The sequence below is a fragment of the Sturnira hondurensis genome, unplaced genomic scaffold, assembly GCF_014824575.4.
Source record: "Sturnira hondurensis isolate 20B ecotype Veracruz unplaced genomic scaffold, ASM1482457v3 Scaffold0006437, whole genome shotgun sequence".
Classification (NCBI taxonomy): domain Eukaryota; kingdom Metazoa; phylum Chordata; class Mammalia; order Chiroptera; family Phyllostomidae; genus Sturnira; species Sturnira hondurensis.
Window position 1 is genome coordinate 2,352,602 of NW_028079068.1, and position 16,796 is coordinate 2,369,397.

Sequence of the window (16,796 nt, forward strand, 5' to 3'; positions counted from 1 at the left end):
CTGCCATTGGCCCACCTTTTGGGAGGCAGTGAGCCTGGGGTGGGGTGGGCAGGGGGTTCTGGGCCTCTGGTGGGGTATCCCCTGGGTCTCTCAGACTTCTTCCAAGGCGGGGAGGGTGCAGTTGGAGGAGGCCCGAATGGGGCCCTTGCAAGCTGGAACCGGTTTTGGGTCAGTCTGCAGGGGATGGACCCTGTTTCTCCTCCCCAAACCAGACTGTAAGCCTTTTGAGGACCTAAGCTACTTCTCCCTTCTCCCAGCCGCTATGTGGTTTACGGAAGATGGGGGCTGAGCCTGAGGTGAATAAACCAATCTCTTCGGCTTGTTTCTTTATCTATAAAATGAGAAGTGGGTGCAAAAACCTCTAAAATGGCTTCTTTTACACCCCCTCCCACCCCCGCCAAGGAACAGGTCACGGTAGGGACTCAGAAGTGTTCCCTAGTGTGAATGCCCTAAGGCCTTGGCTTCATGTCAGGCGAGTGTGTGTGGGCATCCACGTGGGGGCATGTATGTGCACACGCACATGCACACACACCCTACCTACCTCCTACCACTCATTCTGTCTTGGACTTCCGAGTCACCAAATGCACCGGCTGAACTGCTGGAGCCTCGGGGAGGCATTTTCCTAAACACCGAAGGGGACGCTCTGGATCCTAACAGAAGGAGTATCGGTTTTACGCCTTTGAAGTTAGGAAACCCTGGGGCCCTAGGGATCTCGCTTTCCTGGGAAAGTTGGTGACCTTCAGTCATTTCTATTATCTCAAAATTGTGACTTTTATTCCCAAAGGATGTGAAGCCCTTCTCAATGTCTGCCTCAACATTTCGTCTCCTTGCATTGCCGGAGAATCCAGAGGGAACCTCCCTCCCCTGACCCCCTGGGTTCTGGGGTGGGTGGGTGCTCACTGGAGACTGGGGCCACACCTGAAAGGTTAAACCTCTTCCCCGGGGGGTGGGGGGTGGGGTGGGGGGGGTGGGGGTGGATGCTCTGGTTGAAATCAGCAAATGCATAATGAGGGTTTACCCCGCCACCCTGCGCTTTGGAAACCCCTAAGCAGGAGGACACCAACCTCAAACCTCATGTTAACTTGGTTGGAGAGGCCCAGCCTAATTTCATGAAAGATAAAATAACAGGACTAGACAATTCAAGAATCACCCCAAGGTGGTCAAATGAAGTTTTCCCACAATGAGTTCAGAGAATGAAGAAAAGTGTGAAGAAGAGGTCCCAAATCTGGGGCCATTGTATCCCGGGAGCAGACAGGCCAGGACAGCCGTTGCCTCTACATAGTTACTCACCTGGGGTTCACGGGCCAGAGGGCAAGGTCTGCAAAGCTTCCCGTTCATGCGGGGGGAGGGGTGAGAGGGGGAGCAGAACTGTTTATAATGACGTGGAGGCATAAGAGAGTACAAATTAGACACATCAACAAAAGCTGTCTTTAACCTTCATTCTCAATTATCTTCCTGGAAACGAACGGGTAGGTGCTCATAGAAGGAAGCCTGAGAAGGGCCCGTTACTGACCGGAGGGGTTGAACTGCAAGGATGGGCCCCGTCGGGCAAAGGGCCTGAAGCACGACCTCGGCCGTCCTATCTGTCATTGTGGACCATTCGCATTTGTTACCGTCCGCCATCGTTTCCCGGGCTAGCGCGGCCGAGTCTGCACCTCAGACCTTTCGTGCCCCGTCTAGCGCGCTGCAGCAGATGCAAAGGTTCAGAATCGCCGATGCCACACTGGAAGACCTCTAAACCGCAGAGCGGCTTCGGGGTTAGATGCCTGGCACGCAGCAGGTCCTGGACAAACATTAACTCCCTTCTTCGCTTTCCTCCACTCCCCGCCCCCCAGCCCCCCGCNCCCCCCCCCCCCCCCCCCCCCCCGCCAACTCTAACCCCCAAACGCTAATCCTCTGACATTCTCTCCACCTCCCCAGAGCGCTGCTTTCTCTAAAAGGGCCTGGACAAACGCGGTTCTCTCCAGCACCACTTCAGTTCGGTTCGACAGGCGCCTTCTGAAGGCCTACTACGTGGCGAGGAGTGTGTGGGCCTCCCTGATCCCGCGCGTCCCGTCCCAGGGACCCGTACGGCAGGCAGAGCCTGTGGACTGGAGAGAGGGTGGGCCGGGCTGCACGGGCGCTTTTCTCACCCCCTCTACTGCCAGTCAGGCTCCTGGGAAGCGAGCCGACCTTTCCTCGGCTTTGTCCTCGCTGCAGCCCCGAAGACTGTCCTACAAACGCGGGCGTCCCGCTCACACCTGCTGCCCCGCACACACTCCGGCCGAGCGAAGCCGGGCGCCGGAGGAGGAGCGAGAGGCCAGGTTTCCGGCTCTGACCCCGCTGGCCCGCCTCCTTCCCTCTCTCCGGGCGCCCCCCGGGACGGAACGCGCGGGGCCACCGGGCGGCGGGACCCGGCGTGGGGTGCGGGGCCGCGCAGCGCCGGCTCCCGGCCGGGCCCGGGCCTCCCGCGTCCGCCCGCGCCCCCTCTCGGGAGGCGGGTCCTGGGGGAGGACCCGGCCCGGCCCCGCGCCGCGCAGCCCCGGCGCACCCGAGCCCCGCGTCCGCCGTCCGGCCACCGCGCAGGCAGGCACCCGGCCGGCCGGGAGGTGGTGCTCGCCCGCCCGCGCCCGGGCCCGCGCGTTGCCGGGCAGCAGCTCCCAGGCTCCGAAGGGGGCGGAGCGGCGAGGCGGGCGTGCGGCTGGCGGCCCCTGTCCGCGCGGTTCCGGCCCCCGGCCCGCCCCCGCCTCGCCGGCCTCCCTCCGCGCCGGTGCGCGGCGCCCCGTCCCAGCTGCCGCCGCCGCCGCCGCGGCTGCCTCTCCGGGTCTGAGAGCGCCGAGCCGCGAGGCCGGGCCGGGACTGCCGGGGGCGCGGCGCCGACGCCGAGGCGCGGCCATGGACGGGAAGACCCGCGCCGGGGTCGCGCTGGTCCCGGGGCCGAGCGGCCGCGGGCCTTCCGCCCGCCGCCGCCGCCCGGGGCTGCTGCTCCCCGGCCTCTGGCTGCTGCTGCTGGCCCGGCCGGCCTCGTGCGCCCCAGGTAAGCACCGCGGAGACCCTCGGGCCGACCCTGCCTTCCTTTATTGCTGCTATTTTCAAAATCCGGCTTTCCCCGCCCAGACTCTTTTATTCTCCACCGCTCCCTCGCCCTGCCTTCTTGAGATGCTTTTCCATTCTTCTTGGGCCCAGCAAAGAAAGGTACGGAGAAGATAAAAGCAGAGTGCTAGCGGATTGTGGCCAGTCTTGCTAATCATCTGCAAAGCTATCCTGTTATCCTCGGAGCCCGAGGCGGGTCTGCTGGCTTCGTCTCCGAATGTGCCTTTATTTTCCCTGCAAAATGCAGGCAGTGGAATTGTATTTGTGCATGGCTGTATCACTGGTATATAAAATATTTGGGAATAACACTTTATGTCAGGCGGAGGGGGGGACATTCGGGGCTTGTGTGTGTGTGTGCTTTCAAGCGGTGTTGCATTACTCTGAGTATCCCTGCGTCCCCCAGATGCAGGAAGGCTGGCCGTGTCCCCCAGTACACCAGGACACAAAGAACATTCAAAGAATCTCTCTTGGAAAGCGCCCTGGCCATGGATGGGTCTTTCCAGGGAACTAGCTATTATTGCTTTTACTTCTGCAAAGGCATTAGTACAATAGAGTGTGCAAATATTGTGATTCTCAAGTGTCAAGGCATGAAAGGAGTCGGGGTTGTTTTTATAATGGATGCAGTTTACCGACGGGTCGTCAGCCTGGAATTAAGAGCATGATTTATGAAGAAGCACTGTAGGCGGGTTTTGTTGTTCAGGAAATGATTTAATTCATATTGCTCCTCTGAAATGTTTATTTGTCCACCCTGAGCCTATACACACACACAGGATGGTCTGGAAACCATCTCTGAGCTGACGGGCTGTAAGCCAGTGGTGGCCTCCGGCGCGCGCACCCTTGACCACTTTGGGGGCCGAAAAGGAAAGGTGGAGCGAGCAGCTGTGGGTGGACACAGAGCAAAGACAGAAAGCCACGGACGCTACTCTGAATCCTCCCTTCTCATGGGAGCAGGGCCAGAGGACTGCCAAGTGGCTTTGGAAGGAAGCGGACACATTGGAAGGTGTCCCTGGGCCCTTGCTGTTGGAATTACAACAAGCGCTGCGGGGGGGGGGGGCTGGTCCCCAGGAGGGAAGCCCAGGGGGAGACTCCGGGGAGAGCAGAATGGAACCAGTCCTTTTACTGAAGAGGAAGCTGACTTGCTCAAGGTCACAAGCTAGTTTGTGCAGAGTCATCACTTTCCAGCTCACCCCGCTGCCCTGACCTGTAGGCTCACCCCCCCCCCCCCCCCCCCCCCCCGGGCCTTCCGCAGAGCTTTCCCCCAGCCAGTGGAGCCCTAAGAAGCCACTCGGAGCTGCGCCTGCAAGACGGGCCTCTTCCCCGGAGTCTATCGAGGCTGCAAGCGACTTTGCCTCCATGTAGCACCTCAGGGCCCAGTTCTCTCTGCGTGTGGCAACCCTGTGTGTCCAGAGAGGAGAGGAGACCCTGGGTTTTCTGTGAGAAGAGATGATTGTGAAGACTGCCCTTGGCTTTAGTCAACAAAGAAAGCCCACCTGATACTGATGGGGTCATCGGCGGCGGGACAGGCAAACCAATCCTTTCCATTTACTGAGGGCTGCCTGTGTGCCGAGTGCTACATTCTAGATACAAGACCCAGTCTCCTTGTGGGGTGGGCATCACTGTCCCCATTTTACAGATGAGGAAACTAAGGCTGCAGGAGTTTAGGTTAGTTTGACTCCAAACTCTGTGCACTTAATCTCTATACAGCTTCCCCATGCCAATGTGGCCATCTTGGATATGTTGGAGAGATGGCGGATATAAGTGGTTGTTTTGATAATTCCGATATCAATAGTGGAGCAGTTTGTTCTGTCCCTCCATAACTTTCTCTTCTTTAGAAGTCTGTTGCCATTTCCCCTCCACCCACAATACAAATACAGCCAGACCCCTGTTTTATTGCACGCGGGTTCATTGCACTTCACAGGTGTTGCGTTGTTTTAAAATCGAAGGCAATACCCTCCACCCACAAAAAGATCACGACTCGCTTTATTAGGGCGTCCTGGAAGTGACCCAAGCTGCAACGTCTCCGAGGTGTCCCTGTGTCCAACCCGGAGACATGAAATGAGTTATACGTCCACTTGAGAGCCGACATTGCAGAAGCAGAGTCTTCATCCTCTCACTAATTTGTGTATTGGGCGCCTCCGGTTCACGCAGCTGCTTCTAGGTTGGGTGCTGAGTAGGAGGCAGCTGTCCTCAAGGATCCAATTTGGAAGCACAAAGCTGTGCGCAAGCCACCGCTGACCCTCATGTGGACCGTTCGCGGGCGAGAAAGGCAGTGAGTTGAAAGTGTTCCAGGGCAGATCTGTCAAAGGTGGTCCCCGATCCACAAGGCTGTGAGGACTGACGCCCGTGCAGGGTGGCTTCCTAATGCATGGTGAGTGGCGGTTGACCCTGGGAAGAGGTTGCATTTCAGCTGTTTGGCCCCGGTCTTCGGTCTGTGCCACCAGGACCCTCTGGCTCCCAGCTCCGAGTGTTGTATTTTCACCGTCAGAGTGGGGGTGGCGGAGGCTTTGCTTTACTCGGACCTGGTGGTCTCTCTAAAGCGTAAGCGGCATCAGTCAGAACAGGGGACGTCTTAAACCCGTTTTGGATTTCTGAAGGTAGGCTCCAGTCCCTTCTGTGGTGGTCTGAAAACTCCCTGCTCCTTCAGGGGGTTTCTCTTTCCTCCTGAACTTTTGTTCAATGGAGTCCGCTTTCAGGCTTTGTTTAAAAGTTCTGTGTTTTATCGGTTTCTTGTCTCTTTCCACTTCATTCAGCATTTTGAATGTGCCCATTTTTGTTTGTTTCAACATTTGTAAGTTTGGTCTCGACTGTCCGCTGTTGTGGAAACAATTGGGGAGACTTGGGATTCGCTTTTGAATGTTGTGCTTTTAGGAGACCCTACCCCCACGACGTAAAAGGAAAGGATTGTGCCCATTTTTTCATGGTGTTTCTTCAGGGATAAGTGTTTCTCAGCATAATAGTTCTAATGCAACTGGGAACTTTGCAAATAACTAGAAAAGTAGAGAAAACAGGAAGTCCTCCCATGACCCACAGAAGACACTGCAAGTAGTTTTGTCTTTCCTTTGTTAACGGTGAAAAAATTAAAATTGAATTACTTGCACAATTGTATTTACTGTTTTCCACTCAATATTTAACTTCATCATTTCCCTGTTAATTGTTTGAAAACACAATTTTTCATCCTAATAATTAGTTAACAATTCCTTTATTATTTCCAGTTTTTTTGGCTGTTATAAACAATGCTATAATAATAGCTATGTAGGTGAGGCTTTGTCTAAATTTCTTTGTGTGTGGGCTTTTTTTTTTTTAAGGATATATTTCTAGAAGGGAAATTAGAATGTAACTTAAATCTGAGGCCCACCAGGCTGCATCTTTGCATGATTTGGACAGTGTGATGGGTGCCTAATAGTGGTTGTTTATTGAACCAACTTTTTATATAAAACTGTAATGCTGAAATAAACCTTAGCAGTTGATGTGGTAGCATGATTCATATCAACATCACTAGCATTGAATATTATTAATAGTTTTAAAATCCATGTTAAATAAAGTTCTAATACATTTCTTTCCTTTGGAGTTGAGTATTTTTTGTTGTTTGTATTGTAGTCAATGAACTTTCTCTGTGTTTTTGCTCATGTATCTGTTGTGGTATGTATATTTAAATCTTTCTATTTGTTTATTTACTTTTCAATTTTTTATTTACTTTTAGACAGAGGGGAAGGGAGGGAGAAAGAGAGGGAGAGAAACATCAATGTGTGGTTGCCTCCTGCATACCCTGCACCGGGGACCTGGCTGGCAACCCAGGCACGTGCCCTGACTGGGAATTGAACCAGCGACCCTTTAGTTCACAGGCTGGTGCTCAGTCCCCTGAGCTATACCAGGTAGGGCTAAGTCTTTCTATTTATATCATGGGTAGCAAACATCGTTTTTCTCCTGTGTGTGACATTTTCCCCTTCCAATAGTGTTGTGAAAATTTTTACATAATTTTGAAATTCAGAAGTTTTTGATTATTGTGATTAGCAAAATCAGCTGTTTTGTTTTGTATTTTTTTCATTTCAAAATCAGCTGTTTTGCATTTATACTTACGGCAGGCTAAATTTTTATCTTGCTTGATGTGCTATTTTATTCTTAGCCATTTTGAGGTGAATATTTGTTATACTTTTTAAGTGGTTTAGTATCCTGTAAACAAAGATTAAGATAAATGTTTAAAAGTGTGAGCCCTCAACCTCCGGCATTATCACCTTGGGAGTGGTGGGAAGGATGTTGCCTGTTAAGACTGTAGATTTCTGGGGCTCACCCTTGACCCACGTTAGAATTTTTGGTGGGGGTACCTGGGAAATCTTCATTTTTAACAACTTCACAGCTGATTTGAAGGCACTTTAAACTTCAGGACCACTGATCCAGATACTATAAATCCAGTAACTGAAACTGTAATAGCATTTGGGGGGCAGGGTATGCCACTTAATATCTTGCAATTCTCTTTCCGTTGTTAGAACAGTTGCTTCGAAGCCACAACATTGAAACAGTTATGTTCCCCGCCTGTCTCGTTTGTTCGCTTGGCTTTCCTTGGGTTGGGAGTCAAAAGGCCTGCCTCCAAGGACTTCATTCGAAATTCTCACTCCTGTTCCCTGGGGAACAGCTGTCGCAGCCTTTGTCAGGAAATGCCTCCCTTAATCCCGAAAACAGAGCCCAGCCAGGGCGTTGCTAAAAGTCGCCAGGGGCTGGGGAAGCCACAGGTTTTCTCTCAGTGCCCCGGGTGCTTGAGGCTGCTAATTACTGTAATTATACTCACGCTAGCTTCATTTTCCCAGATAGGAAGATGCCGTTCTAACCGATCTAATTTGTTGCCAAGTTGTGACCACCCACCTTTCAGCTGCAGCTCCCAGCGACAGGGTTCCTCTTTCACATGCCTTGCAGCAGGATCGGTGGGAAAGCGCGTTGGACCGTGAGCTGGCAGACCTGTGTGGGCCCTTTGCTGCTGCTGGCTGGCTTGGTGACTGTGGACAAGTTACCTGGTCTTGGGTTTCTTCATCACTGCAAGAAGGGGTCTCTGGGATGGCCACTGAGTTCTCGGCCAGCTCTTGCCTCTCATGCCCACATGTAGGCTGTCTTGGAGTGTGCTTGTCACAGATAGCGACTGTCCTGTGTTGACTGAATGTTTGTGAGTGTTGCTGTCTCACTGTCCTGTGGACTGTGTAGCCCAGGGGCCCACAGAAGGCGGTTCACGCTCACCGCTACATTCAGTTCTTTTTCAGTAAACCCTCCTCAACTCTTCCCTCCTGCGTTCACACCCCCAGGATACCTGCTCGGCCCTCTCTTCATCTTTCTCTTTGTTTCTCCCTCTCCCCCATCCTGCTCGGTAATGCTTTAGGTCCCTAGTGCTATCGCCTACAGCTTCAGGCATTGCTCCTCCTCCTCCTTAGGGGAAATCTCACCTTTGCTACTGGAAGTGTGGTCCACAGACCTGTAGCCTCATTGCCATCTGGGAGCTTGCTGGATGTGCGGCGTCCCAGGCCCCACCCCAGACCTTCTGGGTCTGCACCTCACAAGGCCCTGGGGTGATTTCCCTTGCACACTTGAACTTTGAGAAGCACTGAGCTGAAAAGTAATGCCTCCCCTTTGCAACCTTCTGGGACGGATCTCGGGAGCCCGAGTCAGCCCAGATAACTCTGGAGCCCATCCAGATCTTCAGAGACCTTGAGATACGCCCACCTTTGGGACAGACCGGATCTGTGCAAATGGTGTGCAAGAGCCCCATTTCACTTAATCAGGCAACTTCAGAACAGAAGGGTTTTCTGGACCCGCCCTGATTCATAACTCACTCATTCATTATGGACATGGGGCTGGTTGTTAAAATACCCACATGCTTCTGTGCAGCTGGTAAATAACTGTTATACTGAGCATGCCCATCCTCCTAAATTCCTTGGGCCTTCATTTCATGCCATCTCTTGGGGTTCTTCTCCTGGGATCCCCCTGCCCCCAGCCTTCCCAAGATCCAGCAGCTGAAGGGTTAATGCTCAGCGAGCAGGAGCCCTGGAGGCTGCTTTAGAACAGAAGCCCTTGCGGTTGGTCGGTGCACATGCCCACCTGCCGTGTACCGTGTGGGGTATCACCAGTACCTGCATCCATGCATCTGTTCATCTCAGATGCAGCCCTTTGAAAAAAGTGTGTTAAATGGGTGCGTTTGATGGTAGCGACAGTCTTGGACCTGGGAGACCCGACTGAGCAAGTGCCTGTACTTGGAAGAGAAGGCCAAGGACAAAGGTCCAGGAAAATAACCTTCAGGACTGGGGAAGAGAAGAAAGAGCCCACAGGGGAAACAGAGGGACCGTCCGACAAAGTGGTGTCGTGAAACCCAGGGGAGGGGACAGTTTTTATGTGGGTGGTCGTTGCATCCTGTCTTCGGTGGCTGCCCAGAGCTATTTCTCAAAGGCTGGTGTGAGGGCTACTTGAGCAGAATCACCTGGAGTTCTCGGTCACGGTCACAGTCGAGCTAGACCTACTGCATCAGGGACTGCTGGAGGTTTTATGGTCGTGATTGGTAAACTATGCTAGTGACCCTTGTACCTGGTGAGGTTTCGGTTACCACTGAAAGGTGGAATAGGGTTGATGGAGATTTTAGAAACGTGTTATGGACTTGACCACGTTTATAGACTTCCAAGAAGAATCAGTAAAGATAGAGTGGTTGGAAAATTTTTTACACAAGATTTTACGTATTTATTTCTACAGAGGGGAAGGGGGGGAGAAACAGAGGGAGAGATATCACTGTGTGCTTGCCTCTTGAGCGCCCCCTACTGGGGAACCTGGTCCGCAACCCTGGCACGTGCCTCTCTACTGGGAATTGAACCAGTGACCCTTTGATTTGCAGGCCAGCACTCAGTGCGCTGAGCCGCACCAGCCAGGGTGAGTGGTTGAAAATTTAAGAGCAGAAATAATAGAAGGATAGGTCACCCGACGTGAGGATGTTCATGTGGGCAGACAGGTGGACTATCGGCAGGGTTGGGGAGACATGGTGTCAGGAGAAGGAACTGGAGGGGACTGGTGGAAGGTTGGGAGTGAAGTCTAAGGCGATGGGAGAAGTTTCTAGTATTGCCTGAGCATCCGCGTTGTGATTTTTGTCCTGCAGCATCTGACATTGTGAGCGTGGCCAGGAAAGCAGGCGATTGGCTGAGTCAGGGTTGGGTCTTCTAGGGCAGGTGTGGTGAAGAGTCTAGGGGAACTGAGGGCAAGACATGGTCTGGATGCTGCGGTCTGGAATCGAGGCTGGATGAGGAAGGGCCAGAAGCCGTGGGTGAGCAGTGAGATGGGGTGAGGGCTGGAGGATGGGTGCTGGCATTTAAGGCTTCAGAATGGATCAACTCTGGGGTTGGTCCAGGTGAATGACCCAGGGCAGCGTGTAGCCTTGGCAGTCTATTGCTGTGGTGGAAGATTTGGGGTGAATAGCCTATAGACGTTGGGTTTGCCGAGAAGAGATAGAAAGGTCCGTGCGTGGGATGCCAAATCCTCAGTGACTGAAGGGACATGACCCAAAGACTGCTCACTGCAGGGGGGCTCAGTCTCTCTTTTTTCTGTCCACTTTTCGCTCTCATTCCCATGGCCCCCATCCTCACGGAGGCCTCCACCATCATTCTTGCCAGCTCTGACGCAGCCCCTGTTTCTGGGCTTCCTCTAGCCACTTCCTCCTCCGCCTTCAGCTGGAGGCTCCTGGTGGACACACGTCTGCTCCCATCACCTCCTTCTTGCTTAGACGTCTGTGCTGGNTCAGTGATTGAAGGGACATGACCCAAAGACTGCTCACTGCAGGGGGGCTCAGTCTCTCTTTTTTCTGTCCACTTTTCGCTCTCATGCCCATGGCCCCCATCCTCACGGAGGCCTCCACCATCATTCTTGCCAGCTCTGACGCAGCCCCTGTTTCTGGGCTTCCTCTAGCCACTTCCTCCTCCGCCTTCAGCTGGAGGCTCCTGGTGGACACACGTCTGCTCCCATCACCTCCTTCTTGCTTAGACGTCTGTGCTGGCCGCCCAGGGTTTCCACGATGCTCCAAGCCTGAGTCCGCAGCCTGTGCCCGCAGCTGCTAGGTTGATGGAATGGGCAGGGAGTGCAGATCTGGGTATAGGGGCTAATGAGAAAATTGCCCACAGTGGGTGCAGACAATTCAGAATGTTGGGGTACCGAAAGGGACCAGTAAGAGAGGGGAAGTGACGTGATTGGACGATGGAATATCATCCTCCTTTGATCCAGGGACTGGCGTCGTTTCTCAACTCCCGGGTGTGCTTCACGGTGACAGACCAGCAGCTGTCAGAGGGCCACCTGCTGCTGTGTGTTTGTCCCAGCAGTGAACTAAAACAGTAAGTGAGGGGATGGAAAAAGGAGGTGTGGTAAGCTAGGGCCACCTGTGCAGGTGAGGAAGCAGAGAGGCATAAAGCAATATGGCGTGGGGCTGGAGCAGACAGCCGTTGCTGGAGAGGGAGGCATCGAGGGCGGAGTGAAGTCTCAGGGATTCGGAGGTTATGGGGCCAGGGCAAGAGTCTGGGGTTCCTTTGGGAGAGCAGCAAGACAGAAGGAGACTCAGCCTCACTCTGGAGATGGGGGCTGTGAGGGTTGGGTGACTCCGTGGAGAGTGGTAGATGACACTGTCTTGTGAAAGGAGGACAACTCAGAGGGGGACTTGGGAGTCTGAGAAAAATGCAGCTGGTTTTCAAGGAAATGAAGTGGCGCCTGAATGAATGGCTGGGCCGTGGCAAGGCCCCGCTGAAGTTGGGAGGCCTGACTGCTGCTCTCCCCTCATCTCCTCGGCAGCCCTGGGTGGCCTGAGCCTTGGCGGGAAGTGCGCGGGAGGCAGTGGTCCTGGGTTTCTGCTGGGAAGGGCTTGTCCAGGCAGGAGGTCAGGGGCTCTTCCTCCTGGTGTTTGGCAGGCAGTTCGCAGCCCTGTGGAGTCACTTGGAAACTCTCCTTGCTTCTCTCTTTGTTCCCTTGTGTCCTGTGTGGGCCTGTGGAAGGAAGCCCCCAAAGCTACTGTTTTGGGTGCTAGGATTCAGTGTGGAGCCAGACAGCCTGCAGGGCCGCTCGAAAGCCCTGGGTAAATACTGCTGGGAAGCTTTCAAAGGGGGACGCCTCAGACATCCAAAACAAGCCGTCTTCTGAAGCCAGCGTCTAGGGGAACTTGGGCGGAGCCCAGGGGACAGGTGGGAACTGGTGGGAAGTCGCTAGGACCGGCAGCTCAGCGCCAGCCGGGAGCCTGTTACAAAGGCACACTGTGAGGTTCTGCCCCAGAACCTTCCTTTTAAGAGCATCTCCTGTGATTTGTATGCACACTGAGGTTTGAGGACCTCTGGCAGGCCTAGGCAGTCTCTCAACTGAGGTTCGGTGCATTTCAAAGATTTTTGGTTGTTCCCTAATTAGTGGGGAGAAACATTCAGCCCGGGTTTCCGGGGTGAGTGGGAAGGCGGAGGTGGAGCCGCAGCGGCGGGTTCAGAGCTGAGCTGGTGCCTGGCTGGGTGTGCAGGCTGAGCGTCTCCGGAAGACCTTGTCCAGTCCTCGGTTTCCCCACCCCGATCTCGGCAGGGGTCAGGGTGGGCCATTGCCAAGGATTTCAGAAGCATCTGGAGATAGCTGAAGCAAACAGGTGTCAAAACTGCGGTGGAGGTAGAGGTGTCAAAACTGCGGAAGCAGCCCACGCGCCCCAGCAGCCGATGCGCGGATGAACGGAATGCGGTGTGTGCACGCAACGAACTTTTGATTCCTTCTGGGGAAAGAGGGCAATTCTGACACAGTACTGCAACACTGATGGACCTTGGTTATGGTAAATGAAATAAACCGGTCACAAAAGGACGCATACTGCGTGGTTCCACTGACAGGCGGTGCCCGGAGTCTCAGAATCACGGAGAAAGTAGATTGGTTGCCAGGGGCTGAGGCAGAGGGGACAGGAGGCTGGGGTGGGTGTTAGTGGGTTCGGGGTTTCAGCTTTGCAAGACGAGAAGAGTTGATTGCACAACACTGTGAACAGACTTAATGCTTCTTAGCTGTACACTTAGAAATGGTTAATATGGTATGTTTATGTCATTAAAAAAAACAACAACACACAATTACTAAGAAATAACCAAAGTGAGGCTAAGTAGGAACTAAGCCAGCCACTGGGCAGGAGTGAACATTGGTTCAGAGCTGGGCGCAGGGCAGGGGCCCAGGACAGAGGTGTGGGAACAGGCCAGCTGAAGCAGGTAACAGGCTGGGAGGGCAGGGCGGTGGGCGCAGGCCAGATCTGGATGGGGGTGGTGGTGGAGGGTCACAGGGAGCAGGTCAGGGGCTCGTGGTGAGGACAGAGTCGTTTGGCTTGTGGCGCCAGCAAGGATCTCCGGGACTCTCTGTCTCAAGACTGCGTCCCTGTCACCTCACCTCGCCCGTTGCTACCCTGCATGGATATGTGCTTTTGCCTGGATGGTCACTTGATGGAGGACTGGACGGGGGGAGGGGATGCTCGGAAGGGGTTGGAATTTTCAACCGGGGCCTGAATAGAGTCTCAGGAATTAAGAAAATCAGATTCTTCTTCCTAGCCCTTTCAGTTCTGCTGTTAAACATTTTTACGTATTTTCAGGATCACAATAGTTTTATTGTTTTTTTCCTGAATATAAAAGTGATATATGCTCGTTGTAATACTTTGTACTTACTGTTCCCTCAGCCTAGAACATTCTCAGATGGCTGCATGGTTTCCTTTCCTTCGGGGCTCTGCCTAAATCTCACAGAATCAGAGGCCTTCCCTACCCATGGTTTTGTTTGTTTTGTTTCTTTTTTTTTTTAGAAAAAAAAAATCTCCTCCGTAACTCTTAGCTCCTGAACCTGCTTTCTTTTTCTCCATGGTGTCTACTATCATCTTATATGTGTCTTTGTTCTCTCTCTCTGTCCCCTGGGGCAGAATTTATGTTTTGTTCTGTGTTTTTTTCCTCTGCCCAGCAGATCTTTCCTTTTTCTTTCTTTTTCTTGTATTTTAAAGAGAGGGGAAGGGAGGGAGAAAGAAAGGGAGAGAAACATTGATGTGAGAGAGAAACACCAAGTGATTGCCTTCTTTAAGCGCCTCGACCAGGGACAGAATGTGGAGCCTGCAACCCAGGTGTGTGCCTTGACCGGGAATCGAACTGGTGACCTTTCCGTTTGGGGGACGATGCCCAACCCACTGAGGCACACCAGCTGGGGCCCAGTAGGTCTTTCTTGAGTGCCTGCTCTGTGCTGGGCCCCTGGGGTGTGTCAGGGAACAGAATTAATTACGTGGTGTGTTTTTAGGTGTCAGGTTCCGTGAAGCAAGGGAGCAGACAAAGGCTTGGGGGTGAGGACCTGCAGTTTTAATCACCGTGACTGGGGAGGCCTCATGGACAAGGTGACTGTATCCGTTCGCTGGGGCTGCCATAACGGAGTGCCACTAACCCAATGGCTTGAGGAAGAGAAGTTTATTGTCGCGTAGTCCTGGGGGCTGGGAGTTCCAGATCAAGGCCAAGTGTTCCTGCTCCCTCTGAAGGTGTCAGGGAAGGCTGTCTTCCAGGCTAGTCTCTGATCGTCCTGGGCTTGTGGTCCCGTAACTGCTCTCTTCCCTGTGTGCGGCATTTTCCCGGTGTGCGTGTCTGTCTGCACATGTCCCCTCTTTCTAAGGAAAGTCCCTTTGGAGCAGGGGCCACCCTGTGCCGCCAGGACCTCATCTAAACTACTTCTCTCCATAGCCATCCTGTTTCTAGACAGGGCCACACTCTGAGGTCCTGGGAGTTAGGACTTCAACTGAGGGGTTTTGGGGAGGGCATGGTTTAACCCACATTAGTGACATTTAATCTAAAATTGGGAGGTAAGCACAGGTAAGCACACGCACACCTACGCAAAGGGACGGTTGCTGCCATACACGTGTGCCTACTTGCACTCCATTGTGGAGGCTTTACATTGCTGGGAACTTAGGTCCCCTCCATGGTTGTATTCGATGCTGTGGATGTTCCAGACTTCGTGTTTTTTTTATTTTTAAAGATTTTATTTATTTATCTTTAGAGGGGAAGGAGAGGGAGAGAAACATCAATGTATGGTTGCCTTTCGTGCGTCCCCTGCTGAGAGTTGGCCTGCAGGGAACCGGCCTGCAACCCAGGCATGTGCCCTGACTGGGAATCGAACCGCCATCCTCTGGTTCGCAGGCCCGCGCTCAATCCACTGAGCTACACCAGCCAGGGCCAGACTTTGTTTAACCCGTTCCCTGCTGATGGAGAACTGCATAGACTGCGTTCAGTTTTTGCCGTGGCACATCTGTCTTTACGCACCTTTCTAATTATTTCCTCAGGATACCTTCCAAGAAATAGGATTGCTGGACTAGGCAGCGCTCATGCATTCAGTTTTGATGTGTGCTGCCAAATTGCTCTCTAGAAAGTGTGAAGCACTTGCCATTCTCTCCAGCCGTGAATCGGTGCCATTTGCTTCTGCCTTCCATAATACAGGCTGTTACCAACCATTATTCTCTTGGCCAAACGCATAGGTAAAAAAAAAAAAAAAAATTGCCCCCTTTAAAGTTGCATCGCTTTGCTTGCTAATCGTCATTGGGGGTCCCCTTTCCATCCCTTTCTCTGGTTCTCTCCAGAAATCTCAGGGCTGACCTGGGAACGATTATCTGGTGGTTGCAGAGTGCTTGTTACGTGCCAGACCTCGTGCTGGGTGCAGTGCGTCTTGTTTGACCTACACAGCGACTCTGCTAGGTCGGCACTGTTGTTACCCCCATTGCACAGAAGAGGAAGGAGGGATTAGGGAGGTTCGCCAACTCGCCCAAGGTCACACAGCTAGTAGGAGCCCTCGTAATCCTGGGGGTCGGGTGGGAGCCCCCCTCAGCCAGGGTTTCCTTTGCTCTGGGTCCATGTTTAAGAATGACTCTATGAGCCCTGGCTGGTGTGGCCCAGCAGACTGAGCGCTGGCCAGTGACCCAAAAGGTCTCAAGTTCAATTCCTAGTCTAGGGCACATGCCTGGGTTGCAGGCCAGGTCTCCAGTAGGGGGTGGGCAGAAGGCAACCACACATTGATGTTTCTGTCCCTCTCTTCCTCCCTCCCTTCCCCTCTCTAAGAAATAAATAAATAAAATCTTAAAAAAAAAAAAAAGATTCTCTGAGCTCCACCATGGAGCGCCCACTCACAGGCCTTGCTTGCTAGCTAGAGTGAGCCCTGTGGACAGAGAGCTGCAGTTGATCTGTCCGTGGCCCCTGCCCCTCCCCCCNCCCCCCCCCCCCCCGCCAACCTGTGTCAGAAGTCCTCACGGGAAGGCACATGCTAGGCCCAGCACATAGCAGGTGCTCACCAAGTAGTGGTTAAAAGAAATGAAAACAGCAGGCTTTTGAAAGCTAAAGTATTGTGTGGCGGTGCCATTTTGTTTTATTTTAGCCAATGAAAACTAACACTTTAAAAATAAAAAATTTCAGGAAGTTAAAATTCGTCTTTGGGACCCTTGTTCCATGTCCTCCAGCACAGAGGAGAGTATTTTTCTTTTTTTTTTTAATATATTTTATTGATTATACCATTACAGTTGTTCTATTCCCCCCCTTCAATCCCTTCCACCCTCCCCCTCCCTCCCCCACCATTCTCCCCCCCTTAGTTTATAACCACGTGTCTCAAGTTCTTTGGATTCTATATTTCCCCCACTATTCTCGCCCTCCCCCCTATCTATTTTCTACCTACCATCTATGCTATTTTCTGTGCCTTCTCCCCCCTTCTCCCCCTCCCACCCCCCTGTT

The 16,796-nt window shown here is 53.0% G+C and overlaps 1 protein-coding gene across 1 annotated transcript in view; it reads left to right on the forward strand.

Moving 5' to 3' along the window:
• Nucleotides 1–1,715: 1,715 nt before the first annotated feature.
• The window catches only part of KIAA1549 (KIAA1549 ortholog), a 122,956-nt gene continuing 107,875 nt past the window's right edge, over nucleotides 1,716–16,796 (forward strand). Inside the window, exons 1-2 of the mRNA XM_037049290.1 lie at nucleotides 1,716–1,757; nucleotides 1,921–3,016. Coding sequence (XP_036905185.1) covers nucleotides 1,716–1,757; nucleotides 1,921–3,016 — 1,138 coding nt within the window. The remainder of the gene's footprint in view (nucleotides 1,758–1,920; nucleotides 3,017–16,796) is intronic.